At 38.0% G+C, this 18,532-nt stretch overlaps 1 protein-coding gene and 1 long non-coding RNA gene across 2 annotated transcripts; both read right to left on the bottom strand.

Annotated features, from left to right (window-relative positions):
• Positions 1 to 9,689: 9,689 nt before the first annotated feature.
• Positions 9,690 to 11,092, bottom strand: LOC114167391 (uncharacterized). The gene is made up of 2 exons (XR_003600208.2): positions 10,860 to 11,092; positions 9,690 to 10,039 (listed from the first exon to the last, which is right to left on the bottom strand). It is a non-coding gene; the product is annotated as an uncharacterized LOC114167391 (long non-coding RNA).
• Positions 11,093 to 17,539: 6,447 nt separating this feature from the next.
• On the bottom strand, positions 17,540 to 18,211 carry LOC114165248 (uncharacterized). Its single transcript, XM_028049904.2, has one exon. The coding sequence runs from the start codon at positions 18,209 to 18,211 to the stop codon at positions 17,540 to 17,542; it is 672 nt and encodes a 223-aa protein (XP_027905705.2).
• Between the last annotated feature and the right edge of the window lie 321 nt (positions 18,212 to 18,532).

Raw genomic sequence — 18,532 nt, 5'->3', positions numbered from 1 at the left:
ACTCACAGATGCAGCAAAAAGATCATGATGTCACCTGCACATTCAGATTTGATTTTTGATTAGAAAATCATTAGTCTTGCATGTTTACGCAAAATCCACTATTGATTTTCTCATCAACATTACTTTATCCTCTTAAGCAAGTTGGCTACTTGTTATTCATATAAGGAACTTACAGATGCAAAAAGTGCTCACACAACCATGCTCTTAGAACAGTCACAGCATGCTCGGGGAGTCCTCTTTGAGGCTCCCATGTGAAAATGAGCTTTATTGGCAAACTGAAGTTGGTCAGTAATTGCATTCTTCAAGCATCTAAAATATTTGGACATGGCTTTTATAACCAAACTTGCATAGGGAGCCGCATTGTTGAGGCCTGAAACATACTCAAATGATGTTACTACTGCGTGCATTTGCAGATAGTTTTACCTGTACCTCCTGTAAACCTGTTCAGGATAATTGATCAACATGGAAATCACAATTAGGACACCTAAGCAATCCAACAAACATCTCATACTCACTTGAGCACCCATAATGCCTCAAGTTCCTATCAAATACCCATGGCTCTAAGTCATTAACATCTGAATCTCCACATCTTAAATAAATATATTTACCAAGACAATCTAATAAGGCAAACAAATAAAATGAAAACCACATACAACAGAACTACACTTAAACCTCACAAACTTGTCAATTTTTCAGCCTTTGCTTTCCATAACTTTGAACCTAAAAGACCTAATAGAGAATTGAAAGAATATGTTATCTAAATAGAGAAAGTTCCCACCATCAGAGAAATAATTTGGAAGGGGAACTACGGCCATTATAAATTCAGAGTTTTGAAGTTTCTGTCAGACCAATTACTTCATGTTATTTCTTTCTAATTTTTTTCCCTTTTCCTTATATTTTAAAAATCAGGAAAGAAAATTGGAAAACCCAGTTCAGAATGGCTGATTTCCAATGAGATGACACCTAGGGATGTCAATGGGGCAGGTAGGGTACGGGTAGTAGCTCCCCTGCATTTACCCGCTAGATAAATATCCGCTCCATACCCGTACCCATATCCGTTGGGTATCCGTTATGCGGATACCCGTCTTTTTTTTTCATATTTGCCGGTATCCACGGATACTTGCAGGTATTTACAAAATTATTTAAAAAATAAATATTTAATCATAAATTCAAATAAAATAAAATAAAATACATCACTGTCATAAATTTTAAATAAATTTCAAACAAACTTAAGTGGATACAAATCCAAATAATCATAAAAATAAATATAAATGATGTTCAACACAATGAAAATTCTTTAATTAGTACTTTGATCAACAAGTCCACTCTCTCCGATTAATTCTTGAGAAAAAATTAAGTCAAAATATTGTTTACTAATATATATATATATATATATATATATATATATATATATATATATATATATATATATATATATATATATATATATATATATATATATATATATATATATAAAGGTACTTTTGTGAATTAAAATTTAGCGGATAAGGATATTCACGGATACGGATACTATGATACCCCGTAACCGTCCCGTTAACATGCGGGTATCAAAAATACCCGTACCCGCGGATATCCATTTTTAATATCTGTTTTCTATCCATTGCGGGTTTTATCTACGAATACCCGTGGGTACGGATATTTTTAACATCCCTGATGACATCTCATTGAAGGTTAGAATTCGAGTTTTGCAGAGAGCTAGATCGTGACTTGGAAAAAATGTATTATTTGGGTGAATAGTTGTTAGAGTGTGCTATTAGGGTTTAAAATAAACATACTATAATATTTGAGCTAAAAATTCTAACAGTTTTGTATTTCAAATGTTGTTCTCTTTCTTCCTCATTACTGACCTTCTACTGCTTTAGTTTTATGCACCTTTGTTATATTCATGCAACAATGCGCAAATAATTTGCTCCATTAAAGAAGTAGGCAGTGATTTAACATAAGCAGTGTTCTGCATCCTGGGCACAAATTAAACATAAAAGCACGAATTCGTGCTGTATTATTAGTTCCTTCCAAGTATTACATCAAATTACTGAACTAAAGAGTAGTAACGTGAATTGAAAGCAAGTGAATAGATGTTTCGTCTTAGATACCAATATAACAATGAAACTTGAAAAAATTAGATCCATCACAGTAATCAAAGTCAGGCTTGAAAAAAGTCAACTCTAGTTTCATGAAAACAAAAATACACAATTAAATATTTATCAAGATATAAATTCACTACAATATTTCAAATGGATTGTTTTCAGTGACCTGTCCCTTCCTACTGGAAGCTGCAAATCCCACATAAAGAGCGCCTGCAGGTCCACTATGTCAAAAGGATGTCAGATGAAACACTAAGGGTGTGTTCCTTTGGAATGATGGATATGGGGAGAGTGTGAAGATGAATTTGTGTAGATTTGTGTTGATGAATTTTTGTGTTTTTTGAGTGAATTTAGAAAGTAAAGTGAGTGGATTTGGAGATAAATTTTATGAAAATTAGTGAGAGATTTGATTGATGTGATAGATAAAATTAATTGTAAAAATAGATAGAATTAGGAAGTTACCAAAATATCCTTGATGGAAAAAAATAATGATTTTGTAATTTAATGTTATAAAAATAATTATAATTAATTAATACAAATTAAAAAAAATATTAAATTTGTATGAAATTTTAAAATAAAAAAATTAAATTTTTATGAATGTAAAAAAAAATATACAATTAAATTTTAAACAAAAATTATATAAATAAAGTTAAAAAAAAGTTAAAAAAAATTAAAAAAAAATTAAAAAAAAAGTAAAAAACACACACACACAACACTGGTGTCGTAACCGATGTCATCTCCTTCAATAATAAGGCACCGATTACGTAACCGGTGCCATCCAAACAACACACACTTGCAACACCGGTGCCATCCACACAACACACACTTGCAGCACCGGTTAGCTAACCGGTGCATACCTTCATCACCACCGCGCCACCACCTCGTGCAACCACAACCCACCCCTTCATCCTCTTCCTCGCCCACCACTTCATCCTCTTCCTCGCCCACCACACCCAACCACCTCATCTTCTTCTCCCTCCATGATGGACTCAAGAATCACACACACACACACACACACCATAACTCACCTCTCAAAACACTACGAGTATGGAAACGTGAGCACAAGGGCAGTTTCGTCATCTATCTAACATTATCCAAGTATCCTCGCAGTTTTGAGGGGATGGATTAATACATCCATCCCCAAATACGCTCTCCCATATCCGTGATAATCATTGAAATCGAACGCGATGTATCAGCTAAATCCGCTCTCTCAAATATCGTTGAACAGTGCCATCCACAAAAGCGAACACTGGCTAAATGACAAAAAGATTTCAAATTAGGACACACATTCAAGCATTACGCCTACGCTGGTTGGTCAAAAATATTTCTACATCTCTTGGCATCTTAGTGAATAAGTCGTATCTACTTCAAAGTTTGAAAAATCAATTTTGGTCAGTCAATCCAGTCCTATGTTTGAAAAATCAAGGTGTGCCCAAATCTCTGTCCTTGTCAGAGTTAGAAGTAGAAATCTAATATGGCTTGTCCAATGTCCCTGTACTTGTCTTGTTGTCCTTGTCAGAGTCAGAAGTAGGAATCTCATTTGACAATGGCTTGTCCAATGTCCCTGTATTTGTCTTGTCTGCAAAAGAAGATCCAAAATCTACTTTATCACTAGGAGTTGGTAACAATGTATTTATACCTAGAAACGAAGGATAAAGTAAAAATACGATTGATGACATATGAAAAACATAGTGTATACCTTTTACAGAAGGATAAACAATTAGGAAAATGATATCCTGATTCCATATTTTGACTCCATGAGGTGGCATGCACAGTTGGATTTTTTTTAAATTAAAAATAATTTGAACATTCTTTCGTTTCTCCCCCGCGCTCACTGGTAGTTTCTCTTCTCACCCCCTTTTGTGGTCGCAGTCGTAGGTTCTCTTTTCACCGACAACGACAACGATTTTTGGAGTGGTTCGTCTGGCGAAGGAAGATAGCAGAAGATAACACAGTGTGACGAAATCTCTGTGGCGGCTAAACCTTGAAAGGCTTAGGGTTTGTTGACGATGGGGTTTGTTGACGTTAGGGTTTTATTGACAACGGGGGTTTACTGTAACAGGGACAACATTTGCTGTGAAAGGGAGTTGTGACGAAGCGTCTCCTCCATTGTTCAACCATTGTTTTCAAAGGTTGCAGTTCTACGAAGGACGGGGTTTGTAGGAGATTGTAGGTATGACGATTTTTTTTTTCTATTTGTTGTCTTTGGGTTTGTTTTAGTGCATCAAGATAATTCTTAGATGATAATAGCCATGGATGAAATTACAAATATGTTGTACCTGCCAATAACCTTTTTGAGAAAGGGGAACATATGTGTGTTCACCTCTAAAATGCCTGTAGTCAATACCACCAAAGACTATCTCACCACCCATTTCTTCTGTTGGATCTTGATTTAGCCAAAGGGAGAAAAAATTGGTGGCATATTTGCCCTTGTTCTATCATATTATACCTGCATTCACCAATCTATGAACCTTGAAATTGTTGTGGTTTGTTTCTGATGGTAATTCAAAGGATATTATCATAATTTTCTTTTTCTGCTTTTGTTTAGAATTGTCTTTGTTTCGTATATGGCTGGCATTTAAATGAACTCGAGGGTTTTTAACATTTTGCTATTTACTTTAGTCAAACTATTGAAATTGTTAGCAGAACTGAAAAGGGAAAAGATTATCTGATTGTTGTGATTAATATGTTGCTTTTATATTGCGTTTGCTGAAGTTTATTGAACATGTTGAACCAGATGAGTTGTAAGAATGGGTTTGAAGTGTCTGCTGGTTGTTTTGTGTGTTTGGGCTTGGTTAGGATCATTGACTTTTGCAACTTCTGATGATGGGTTGATGAGGGTTGGTTTAAAAAGGAGGAATTTAGACCTTTAGAGTCTTAAAGATGCAAGAATCAAAGATTTCGTTCGTTCTACTGATTTAGGGGATGATAAAAAAAATTGTTGTGATGAAGACATAATATATCTTAAGAATTATCTTGATGCACAATATTTTTGATGCACTAAAACAAACCCTAAGATACAATGCAAATTGAAACTGCCCAAAAAAGAACTAGGTAACAATCCAGCCTTAGAAACTGCCCAAAACACTTGAACTGCAGGTTGCATTGCATCACTGTTTCCTCCCATGTTAGGAACTAATATAATATATGGTCTCCGAGTGTTCCTCACTCTCACCTTCTCAACAGATCCTTCTTTTGCACTTGTCAAACATAGCTCCCCAATAAGCATATTAACAGCAGATCGAGTAGGGAGCACTCCAATCTTCTCCATTTGATTGAAAATCTCAAGGGCTGACTCTACTCTACCAAACTTATAAATCCCAACAATCATGTTACTGCAGGAGTAAGTATCTGTCGTGCCATTGTCTAAGTTAAATTATCTATTGATTCACATTTTTGTTGGAAAATATAGATTTAGCCTTTTTCTTTTTTGTGTCTTAGTTTAATTTTTTTTTTAAAATTTAATGCAATCAGTTTTTTTTTTTGTGTGTGTTAATATTACAATATCAATATATTTTGTTGTAGGTTGATTGTTCATTGTTCAACCAAGTACTAGTTTTCTGAATAGGTTGATTAAATCTATCTCATTTTTTGTGGATGACTTGTGTGCAAATAAGTGATGACTTGTGCAGCATTGTTTGCAACAATGTGCTTTGACTCAATTTTTTGAACTCATACTATAGCAGTCAATACCTGTTTTGGGGTGAATGACTTTGGTTAATATGTGTTGATTTGTAATAAGTGGGTTGAAGATGTCTGATTTGTTGGTGATGACTTTTGTGCAACCAAGTGATGACCTGTGCTGGATTTTTTGCAATCACGTTATGAATCAATTTTTTTATCTTTCTTGTTATACCAGTCAATACTTGTTTATGAGGTGATTTACTTTGGTGCATGTCATCAATTTTTAGTTATATTTTCTCTTTTGTAGATATGTGTTTGATGAATTTCAATGAACTTAGTATGTTATTTAGGAATTTTAAAGTAAGATGTATAGTAAACGTCAACGCAAATGTAGTCTGGAAGCAGGCAATAAAGGGAAGAAGACGAAGGTGGTGAAAAATGCTGATCAGGTATATTTGGAATCTTTAAGTGATTTTTTTATTATTATTTATAATAAGTAATATTTTTTTCATGGTGCTATAGGTGCGAATTGTGCATAGGTGCGAAAGCAAGTACATTGTTGAAGTAAATAATGTACTAAAAGACACCCACCGTAAGCGGATTTAGGCAACACCATTTAGATGGTGTTTAGAGGTGGACAATGCATTGGAAATAAATTGTCCTTTGTTAAGGGAAGTTTTGCGTAGATGGGTTCCACAAGGGGAATACATTCGTTTAGGTCAGCATTTGGTGGGGTTATCGATTTATGATGTTTGTATATGCCTAGGTCTTAGTATGGTTGGTAAATGTGTTGAATTTGATGTTGATGTAAGTGGGGTAGTAGGTTCACTGTTTGAGAAGAAACCAATCACCTTGCGAGACATAATTAACAAGATTAAGAACTTAGTGGTTAGTGATGATGATGTAGACAATGCTTGGAGGTTATACTTGTTACTTTGTTTTACTGTATTTTATTTTCCTAGGACCTCTAGGACAGTGAGCAATATGCCTTTCAAAGTCTTAGACAACCTTGACAACTTAAGCGACTATAACTGGGCAGAGTCAGTTCATAGTTTTTTGATCTCTACACTCAATCATGGATGTAAGGTTGTACGAGAAAAGATAAATACTCGTAGCCTTAACTTAGCCGGATCTGTTGTAGTTGTTTAGGTAATTTTTGTTTTCATAAGCTTTATTTTCCTTATGCATTATTATAATTTTTTGATTTGTTTAACATTGTTATAGGTTTGGACTGCTCGTCGTCTTGGCTTAGAAGATGTAGAGGGTGAGGTTCAATTCCCAAGATTTCTGTGGTGGCCCTCGGTGAAGATTAGGACACCTAATATTGAGTCTGCTTTTGAAAAGAATAAGGTTTTATTTGAGTTGTCTTCTTTGTATATGTTTGGTTAAATTTGGTTTTATTATGAAATGTGTTTAAAAACAATTTTTTTATTTGTAGATTGTGTTTGGTTGGGCCCTAAGTGTAGAGGAGAAGAACAACCCAATAGTGCAAAATGTCGTTCATGTTGAGGACCAATACATTTTTAAAAATGATGGCATTCAAGGTGTTTCTCATGCGAAAGAGCAAGTGGATTTGGAAGAAAAATTTGAAAAACATGAACGGATAATTCTAGACATGAAAGAACAGATAAAGAAGATGCGTGATGAATTTTTTGATCTCTTGAACCCGACTCCAGTGTAGCTAAAGGAAATGATGTTTATGGAGAAGAGGGCTGTCCTTTTGAGCAAAGGAAGTGTGATGAAGTTGAGGGTTGTCCTTCACACCAGAAAGAGAGTCAGCAACCTCAACAGTGTGAGGAAGATGAGCAGAAGGACTCTCTCCAGCTTGATCACATCTTAGAAAGAAATGATGCTTCAAAATCCGACCATAATGGAGACGACAAAGCTATTAAGCCTAACGCTGAAGGTCAAACTAGTACACTATTTATAGATATGGCTAAATTGTATAAGGATGTGACTGCTGCTGTTTGTACCAGGTATGCTATTTTGATTAATAATGTATTAAACGTGAACACACACCAATAGTTAATACTTTATGTTGCTGCTTTTGACTTTTCAGATCTATTTATGTTGATGTGAATGGTCAAATATTGAGGAGCGATGATTGTTAATGTTTTCGTCCTCGTGGTTGGATTAATAACATGGTAAATTATGAAACTTAAGTTTATGACTATTTATATTGTTATTAAAACCATGTAATGATATAATTATTGTTTTTGTGTTCAGTCTATAATGTTTGCAGCCTAGGACTTCATGTATAAACAGAAAAGGCTAACTGGGAAGATTAGTAGGGTTATATTCAGTCCTTTCTATACAGTAAGTTTTTTTTTGCTTTTAATATTTATGCTTAAATTAATGTATAAGTATTGACATGTGTTGTGGTTCAAAATGCAGTTATCCTTGATTGTAACAAAAGAAAGGTGAATAGACGTGTGTGGTGTCTAGATGACTACAGGCATTACTTGACACGTGATTTGGTTTCAGTGCAGGATATATTAACAACAGATTTTGTGAGTATCCTTACTTGTTAAATGCTGTTATATTTTGTTACAAAATGAAATGTGTTTGTTAATATTACTTCTATTCAGTTGTTTGCCCCAGTGATTTATGCTGAACATTGGTGGTGTTATGCTTTTAATTGTCAATCGAAAGAGTTCTTTGTCTTAGATTCACTTGCACACAAATGTCGAAGGCGAAAACAAATTGATAGTCATATGGTAAGTCCATGTGTGACATTATAAATTTCCATTACTCATGTTTCACTACAACAAATTTCCAAATTTGCGAGGGAAAAATCCCTAGCTAATCCCTCGCTAATCCCTCGCAAAACAATTTAGCGAAGGATTAGCTAGGAAATAGCGATGACATTGAATCGTAGCTAAATTATAGGTAGCTAATTAGCGAGGAAACTACTCCGTAGTTAATCCCTAGCTAATCCTTAGCTAATCCCTAGCAAAATGTTTGTAGCAAACCCTTAACTAATCCCTAGCAAACTAGTTGTAGCAAATCCCTAGCTAATCCCTAGCAAAGTGGTTGTAGCAAATCCCTCACTAATCCCTAGCAAAATATTTGTAGCAAATCCTTAGCTAATCCCTAGCAAAGTGGTTGTAGCAAATTTCTTACCAATCCTTAGCAAAAAATTTGTAGCAAATTCCTAGTTAATCCCTAGCAAAATATTTGTAGCAAATCCCTAACTAATCCCTAGCAAAAATGTTTGCAGCAAAAGCCTCACTAATCCCTAGCGAAATATTTATAACAAATCTCTCGCTAATCCCTAGCAAAATGGTAGCAAATTTCCTTGATTGAACTTTTCCACACACATAATTGATAATATCTTCTTTTAGCTTTACTCCTTGACTGGAATATTAGATGCTACTGTATTTGTATGTCCAAATGTTATATTACAATTCCAATTTGATTTACACAGTGAATATATATATATATATATATATATATATATATATATATATATATATATATATATATATATAACCAACCTGTGGAGTGGAAGGCCGAAGAAGATGCTTAATTCGGGAGTTTTTATTTATTTCCCTGTGTAGGGAATAAGCTCAAAATAAAATTTCCGCTTATTGGTGGGATTTGAATAAAGAATAATTCATTTCTAAATTATATAAATGATCTTTATACTTTTATCTTTTGTGTTTTTTATTTCATTTATCTTTTATCTTTTACAAGGTTCAAATATTTTGCTTTCCTAAAGTGATTCGCAAGTTGACATTTAAAATTAATTATTTATCTCATACTTCATTTTTCTTCACCACTCACTTTCTTTTTCCTTCGAATTTCAATTGCACTATTTCTCTCCCTTTTCTACCATATCACATAAATACAGTATCATATGCAGAGTCTAATCTATATAGCCAGGGCTTATAACTATAATTCTTGAATCAAATATGGTGGCAATATAGATTTTTTAATGATCAGATGTTTGGAGAAAAATTAACAGATAACAGAAGACAAATCATTACATTGCATATCAGAAAATTAGTTCCTAAAAGTTCATACACATCAAGACAAACGATTTTAGCTTGATGGTAAACAAAAACAGTTTTTATCACCTGATAATGTTGAACCATCTCACATGATACATTAAAGAAGTTGAGCAATAGATTCTCCACTTTGAGGATACACCATTGGTAATTTCCATGATATTCTAAGCTTCTCACAAGCATTCACCAATACATACAAGCTTGGCGTCTTTCTCTAATCGGAAATTAAATAAGGAGTACTAACAAGGTGATCGCCATTCAACACCTCCCCAAGAGCTTCGGTCTTTTCTTTCTCCTTGCCTGGCATTTAAATGTATTCATTCTTCCGATTGAACATTAAGAAACCATAAAAGTACACAGAAAATACATTAAAAAAAGCTAGATATAATATAAATTTGTCCAGATGGTTGAATTCAACAACTACATATTCCCCTTCATAATATAAATAATTATCATAATACAAATATATATACTCACACATATTGCAAAACTCTATTCTAGTATATAAGTCTTGGTATTTCCCCATTGAGATTATTCAGTACCAGGTCTCTAGAACAGAACAAAGTTTCAAAATCTCCATAGACATTAAATTCATCCTCTATACGAAAAATAGAAAATGAAAAAGTAACTTACAGAATCTTTAAGTTAGGAACATGAGAGAGAGTTGAAGGAATTGGTCCAATGAACTGATTATTTTTCAAGATTTTGAGAGCAGATTTAAAAAAAAAAAAAAAAGAGGGAAAAAAAATACTTGTCATAACCATAACATAACCTATGCAAATAAAACCCTCAATGAAAGGGGAACGCTCACAATAATTCTTGTATTTCAAAACACTACAATTCAAAGCGAAAAATCCTCCAATTACACACTCATAAAAACTGCAACATGACAATATCCAATAGACTATCACTAATTCCTATGGCCTAATCACTTTCAAAAAATCACAATTCCTTTTGGTTTTCTTCCAAACTTAAACAATAGCAAGGACACTGTTCTTACAACGACAATAGCAGTTAAAGCCTTTAATTTAATCAGATTCATTTCACACGTCGCAAATCAACAATAAAACTAACATTTGAAATGAAAATAACATTTGAAATGAAAATGAAAAAGAAATACCTAGAGTTGAGTGTGTTGCGGTGGAGAAAGAGAAAGAGAAAAAAAAGGAAAGGATAGTGTGAATTCGAACGGAGAGGAGTAGAGGTAAATCTGACGGCGGAGGATGGAAGAGATTAGCGATGGCATCGACAACGGCCACCGAGAACCGTTACGTTGTTGACGAGAGGTCTCGGAAAAAATAAATAGTGCTAAGAGAAAAAAAAATAGAAAAAAAAAGAAAGAAGAAGATTAGGATTTGGGATTTAGAAGAGAATGTGTAACACCCCATATGGATATTACTAGATAAAACTGATTTTTTCACTAAATATACTTTAAGAAAATCATACATTACAATAAATTCCCAAGCGCAGGAAATTTCAAACTTGTCCCGCTATAATCTATTCGTACTGTCTCATCTTTATTTCAAGTTCATAATGGATAAAATATCATAATGTCTATTACAAAAGGTAGGAAAGCATAACATAAAGAAAATTCCCCCATCGGTAGCCCCGCTCTGTTGCTAAGCATCAGCATGATCACCTGAATTCACGTCTGCTCCCACGTAACAAGTCACGTGATCATCGCCAAACACAAACACACAAACAAGCAAGGGTGAGCTGAAAAGAAAAATAATACAAACAATAAAATAATAAGAATTGACCCTCACCCAGTCCAACTTAATCAATTTTAGATTATTGACCTTTCTATAACATTATACCCCAATCTCATAACCTATATGAGAAAGATCCATGCACAACCTTGGTCCTTAGGGATTATCATGCTCCCACGAACCTACCCGCTCGTGGTCCAACTCTACGGACCTCCCCGCCCGTAGTCCAACTCTACGAACCTGCCCGCTCGTAGTCCAACATGCGTGAACACCTACTATGAACCTCCCCGCTCATAGTAGCCTCAAGTGTGAGCACGGAACATACGAACCTCCGCGCTCGTATCCCCACACAAGAGTACAAACAGATACGGACCTCCCCGCCCGCATCAATCACGCATCTCAATCTCTGTTACGAACCTCCCCGCTCGTAACTAATCCAGCATATCCCTGACCAAGCTTCTGAGAAAAGGAAAGAAAACGTCCATGCAAATCCATCTGCAAAGGACCCCTGCCACTGCACTCCCGCCTGGCGCCTCTCTCGAGACCGCTAGGCGAAACCCGTTCCAGGCCGCCTGGCGGTGTCTTTCTACCGCTGGGCGCCTGTCCTCACCATCATCTCTGTTGCGTGACTTACCGCCTGGCGGGGCTTCCCCCACCGCCGGGCGCCACACCAGTAAGGACACTCCCCTACTGGTTTATACACTTGCACAGATTTTCATGCACATTCAACTATTAAATCTCACATCCAGATCACTAACTATCAATGTTTACAACACCACAAATCATCAACTCATTCAACTCACAAGCATTCAATCCAAGAAAGCACTCAATCATGATCATTGGAAGTTAAACGTACACAAATCAGTCCCCAACTTGCACATGCGGTACTATGACCCGAATACCACTATCAACATTACTTCTTTTCTTTAAAAGGATACTACTCTCATAGTATACATTCCCAACAGATAGTTTATAGCAATACTCACCACCCAAATCATTCACATGCTCTATTTCAACTTAATATGACACTTTAACCATTATCAATATAACATACATTTCATAAAAATACAATTGCATACTAGCATTCTGAACACGCATACTATGGTAACAAAACAGTCTTGCCAATATATTTATTCGATTATCTCAAGTCCGCATAATTTAGTTCATGCATTATCCCATCCCACTAGGTGACTCTTACACCACACAAGTACCCCCATTTTATATTCAAAATCATCCCCCAACACCCACACTAAAATCTGTGGTTCTCTACTGCACACCCTAACCCACTGAGCACGCCAATCACCACTGGCCACTTAATACCGCCTGGCGGCACATAGGTTACCGCCGGGCGGCACATCAGAACCCTGGAAATCCCAGATTTCCCGCATCTGCAGAAAACCCTATTACCACTAAATTTCTAATTCAATTTCTCATCGCAGACTTAACCACATGCATTCGTTTAAGTAGCACACACAGATCATTTTATGCACTCTAATTGAGACTATCAATAACACATTGCTACTTCCTCTACATTCCAAATAGAAATCAACATACACCATAGTATTCATACAACCAATACACACTGAGCGGATTTCCACACACCCGTTAAGTCAACATTCAATCATGTCAATGAAGCAGCATCAGTATTATATAAATACAGCAGTGCAACCATATCACAAGACATCAAAATAGGTCAAAATAGGCGGTTCTAGTGCGCGCCGCCTGGCGGGTCCCCCATGACTGCCAGGCGGTTCATCACAAAACCCAGAAAATCATCAACGCTGGAGGTGTCGCCTGGCGGAGCATTCTCAGCCGCCAGGCGGTTTCTGGACAGATGCCCAGATTTTACGAACAGACACGCGAAATGAAGGGAAAACTCAACTATCATGACTTAGAATCATTCCAGACAAATAAACGATCATTAAACAAGCATGAACAGCTCCCCTTACCTAAACTGCTACCTTTTTGATTCCCAAAGAATTTCTACAGTTTCGAGATCATTTAACCACTTGGTAAAAATAGTAAAACATAAGGATAATATATTCGCTCTAGCCGAGATTCGAACCCATATCCTTCCTACCCATCAAACACATGCACACCAACAAACTATCACACAATTCCTGTTAATTCACACATTCGTATGAACCTAATTCATGCTTTCACGTTCACGATATAATTGCATAATAAAACAGAATTAAATAAATCTACTAATGACATACTCAGGACTTGAACCCAAGTCCACTTAACATGATCAAGTACTCTAAACCACTTAGGTTAACATTGTTTCTTGTCTAGGATTTATCAAAGAACTCTCTTATGGTAGTCTCAACCCCTCATTTCTTATACTCTATTACTTATTAATTTTTATGAATTTCCTGGATCTCACATTACTCCCAACTCAAAAGAATTTTCGTCCTCGAAAATTTCACTTACCAGGAAATAATTGTGGATATGATTCCTTCATGAGGTCCTCCATTTCCCACGTTGCTTCTTGTGTTGCCTCATCCCAAAGAGCCTTTACTGTCCGGATCTCCTTCCCTCTCAGCTTCTTGACCTGAGAGTCCACTATGCTTACCGGTCTCACGTCCAGGGTCAGATCATCCCTGAACTGGACATCATCGGTCTCTAACACATGGCTGGGATCCGCAATGTATTTACGCAACTGAGACACGTGAAACACATTGTGTAAGTTGGCTAGATGTGGTGGCAACGCAATTTCATAGGCTACCAGTCCAATCCTCCTATTAATCTGATATGGCCCTATGAACTTCGGCGTTAACTTTCTGGATTTGATTGCTCTCCCAATGCCTGTAGTCGGGGTGACTCGTAGGAACACATGATCCCCCGCTCGGAATTCTAGCGGCCTCCTCCTTTTATCTGCATACGACTTCTGTCTACTCTGAGTCGCACGCATCCTGTCCTGAATCAATTTGACCTTTTCTGTCGTCCGTTGCAACAACTCTGGCCCAATGGTCACTGACTCTCCATCCTTATACCAACATAGTGGGGTTCTACATCTCCTCCCATATAATGCCTCGTAGGGCGCCATTCCAATGCTTGAGTGGTAACTGTTATTGTAAGTAAATTCCACCAAGGGAAGTACTTCATTCCAACTACCCAAATGATCCAATACACATGCCCGAAGCAGATCTTCTAGTGACTGAATCGTTCTTTCTGATTGACCATCCGTTTGGGGATGATATGCAGAACTCATTCTCAATTGAGTTCCCAGCGCTGCCTGTAAACATTGCCAGAACTGCGAGGTGAATCTCGGGTCACGATCTGACACTATACTTGCTGGAACCCCATGTAATCTTACAATCTCCCGGATGTATAACTCTGCGAGTTTATCCATTGACATCCTCAGATTGATTGGTAAAAAGTGCGCACATTTGGTAAGTCTATCAACTATTACCCAAATGGCATCATGCCCTTTTACAGATCGAGGCAGGTGAGTCACAAAATCCATAGAGATACCATCCCACTTCCACTGGGGTATCTCCAGTGGTTCTAGGGTACCTCCTGGCCTTTGGTGCTCAATTTTAGCCTTCTGACACACTAAACAGGCTGCCACAAAATCCGCCACATCGGTTTTCATCCCAGGCCACCAGAATGACTCCTTAAGATCCTTATACATTTTCGTCATACCCGGATGGATACTGAGGCGGCTCTTATGCCCCTCATCCAGAACTCTCTTTCTCATCCTCCAATTCCCTGGCACACAAACCCGATCTCGAAATCTTAAGATGCCATCGGCCCCCATCTTGAATTCCTTTCCTTTCTCTGTACCCAACCATCCAACAATCCGTTGTAATTCAGCATCATGCACCTGCCCCTCTCGGATCTCCTCAAGGAAGGTGTTTGTAACTGTTAACATACTGCACCGGATATGATCGGAATCCAATTGTAAACCCAAATTCATATCGCGCAATTTCTCTATCAGTTCCAATTCTTTCATCATCAGTGAAGACATATGCACCCGTTTCCTGCTCAAGGCATCGGCCACCACGTTAGCCTTGCCTGGATGGTAGAGGAGTTCAAAATCGTAATCTTTAAGGTACTTCATCCATCTCCTTTGCCTCATATTAAGTTCTTTCTGATCAAATAAATACCTTAAGCTCTTATGATCGCTAAAAACCCGGAATTCGGAGCCATATAAGTAATGTCTCCAGGTCTTAAGAGCAAAAACTACCGCAGCCAGTTCCAGATCATGGGTGGGATAATTCTTCTCGTGGATTTTCAATTGTCGAGAAGCATACGCTACCGCCCTTTTCTCTTGCATTAACACACATCCCAACCCCTGGTATGACGCATCGCAGTATACTTCAAATGCTTGAGTTGTATCGGGAATAACCAATACTGGAGCCGTGGTCAGTCTCTTCTTCATCTCTTCAAAACATGCCTCACATTGGTCCGTCCATGAGAAAGGTTTGTCCTTTCGCGTGAGTTGCGTTAAAGGACTTACCATTTTGGAGAACCCTTCTATAAATCGCCGGTAGTACCCGGCCAATCCCAGAAAACTCCTCACCTCTGTCACCGTCTGCGGTCGTCCCCATTTCAACACAGCTTCTATCTTTGCAGGGTCGACTGCGATACCATGAGCTGAGATTACATGTCCAAGGAATTGGACCTCGCTTAGCCAGAACTCACATTTTGATAACTTCCCATATAATTGATGCGCCCTAAGTATTTCCAACACCACCCTTAGATGCTCAGCGTGTTCATCCCGATCTCTGGAGTAAATGAGGATGTCATCGATAAACACGACAACAAACTTATCCAGACACTGTCGGAATATCCGATTCATATAATCCATGAATACCGCTGGAGCATTTGTCACCCCAAACGGCATCACGACATATTCATAATGTCCATAACGAGACCGGAATGCCGTCTTTTGTACGTCCTCAAGCTTGACCAAAATCTGATGATACCCAGATCTCAAGTCAATCTTTGAGAACACCCCAGCCCCTCGTAGCTGATCCAATAGATCATCTATCCGCGGTAACGGGTACTTGTTCTTAATTGTGAGTTTGTTTAACTGACGATAGTCGACGCATAGTCTGGAACTCCCGTCTTTCTTCTTAACCAGTAGTACTGGGGCTCCCCATGGTGATGCACTTGGCCTGATGAATTTCTTCCCTAACAGATCTTCTATCTGCTTTTTGAGTTTTGTTAATTCAGCTGGTGCCATTCTATAAGGAGCGACAGACACCGAACCTGCCCCAGGGATGAGGTCGATAGTGAAATCCACATCCCTGCTTGGGGGTAATCCAGGAACTTCGTCGGGAAACACATCCGCAAAATCAGCCACCACAAAGATGTTACGGATCTGCTCTTCACTACTCTTTTTCTCTGATTGAGCTATCATCATGAAACAGGTAGCTCCCTCTCTCAATTCTTTCATAGCTTCTTGAGATGAAATCAATTTTACCCCTTTAGTTTCTGGAAATATCAATCTGCGCCGTCCACAATCCATTACCACATGGTGATTGGACAGCCAGTCCATCCCCAATATCACATATAAATCCTCCAACGGCAAGCAGATTAGGTTCACCTTGAACCTACGGCCCGCCACTTCGATCGAGCATCCATCACAACTAGCACTCGTTATAACTTGCCCAGACGTCGGTGTCGAGACTACTAGCTCGCACCCCAAGTCATGAACCTCTAATCCCAACCTCCCCACACATGCATTGGAAATAAAAGAATGTGAAGCTCCCGAATCAAAAAGCACCCATACATTCTGACCCATCATTACACATGTATCTTGTATAAGATTACCTGATCGATTTGCCTCGGCGCTAGTCAGCGCAAACACTCTCCCTGCTGCTCTTGGCCTCTCTGTAGAAGGCAATTGTGGTCGTGGCTCTGCGACCGTCTTCTTATTAGGACACCTGTCTGCAAAGTGGCCAGGTTGATCACACACAAAACATTTCCGCCATCCCCCACTACTCCCTGCATTACGAGCAAGTCTGGGGCAGTCTCTTTTTAAATGTGCTCCCCCACACTGGAAACACTTCAACCCTTGTGACGACGTCTGAGGTCGATTATAAGGCTTCTTCTGTTGTCTAGCCTCTACAACATTTCTCTACGGTCTGGCTACTCGACTAGGCCCCATCTCTAATTGTTCCACACTTTTCGCTTGTTCCACTAAGAGAGGAAACTCTCGGATCCTGAGTGGCACCAGAACCCTGAGCAGTTCATGTCGTAGACCCCTCTCAAATTTTCGACAACGCCATTCCTCTGTGATATTTTGTGTGTAAAACCGCGCCAGATATTCAAATTGGTTAACGTAAGCCTGTACAGTCATATTGCCCTGCTGTAAGGTCAAGAACTCAGCCTCCCTCTCATGTTTAGCACTATCTGGAAAATACTTTTCCAGGAATCTCTTTTTGAAATTCTCCCAGCTCACTTCCTCCTCCCTAGTTCCCATCTGTTGCTGCATGCCAACCCACCAGTATTCTGCATCACTCACCAAGAGAAAGGTGGCATAGGCCAGCTTCTGTTCATCTGAGCAGCCTAGTACACGGAATATCTTCTCGCACTCCCTGATCCACGCATCTGCGTCATCAGGAGTGGCCTTACCATTGAATTTGGCTGGTTTGTGCCTCATGAAATCATCCATGCTGACAGGTCGTGGTGTAGGCTGTGGTAGCACCACCTGTTGCGGCTGCATAGCGTCAACCAATCGGTGAATAGCATGGGCAATTTCATCAGCTGAGTTATTGGCACCAATTCTTCTACCTCTTCCACCAGCCATTTCCTAGTTTCTGGTACATAGGTATCATACACCATTATAAGTTATCTCTGAAAATGCATTAGCAATACACACCATGCAATAACACATATCTCAACAACTCTTACAATTCAGTCAATTTACACTAATCTCACAATCGCAATAAGCTCACTTCCCCAAGGCCCAAAATCATTTTGAAATCATATGCTCTGATACCAAATGTAACACCCCATATGGATATTACTAGATAAAACTCATTTTTTCACTAAATATACTTTAAGAAAATCATACATTACAATAAATTCCCAAGCGCAGGAAATTTCAAACTTGTCCCGCTATAATCCA

Source organism: Vigna unguiculata, chromosome 10, assembly GCF_037176805.1.
Source record: "Vigna unguiculata cultivar grain cowpea cultivar isolate G323 ecotype 2 chromosome 10, ASM3717680v1, whole genome shotgun sequence".
Lineage (NCBI taxonomy): Eukaryota > Viridiplantae > Streptophyta > Magnoliopsida > Fabales > Fabaceae > Vigna > Vigna unguiculata.
Note: the sequence above shows the minus strand (reverse complement) of the source record. Positions and strands in the feature narration are given on the sequence as shown.

What these genes read in the sequence shown, in the direction of transcription:
- LOC114165248 (XM_028049904.2), bottom strand. Translation starts at nt 18,211, where the DNA reads ATGGCTGGTGGAAGAGGTAGAAGAATTGGTGCCAATAACTCAGCTGAT.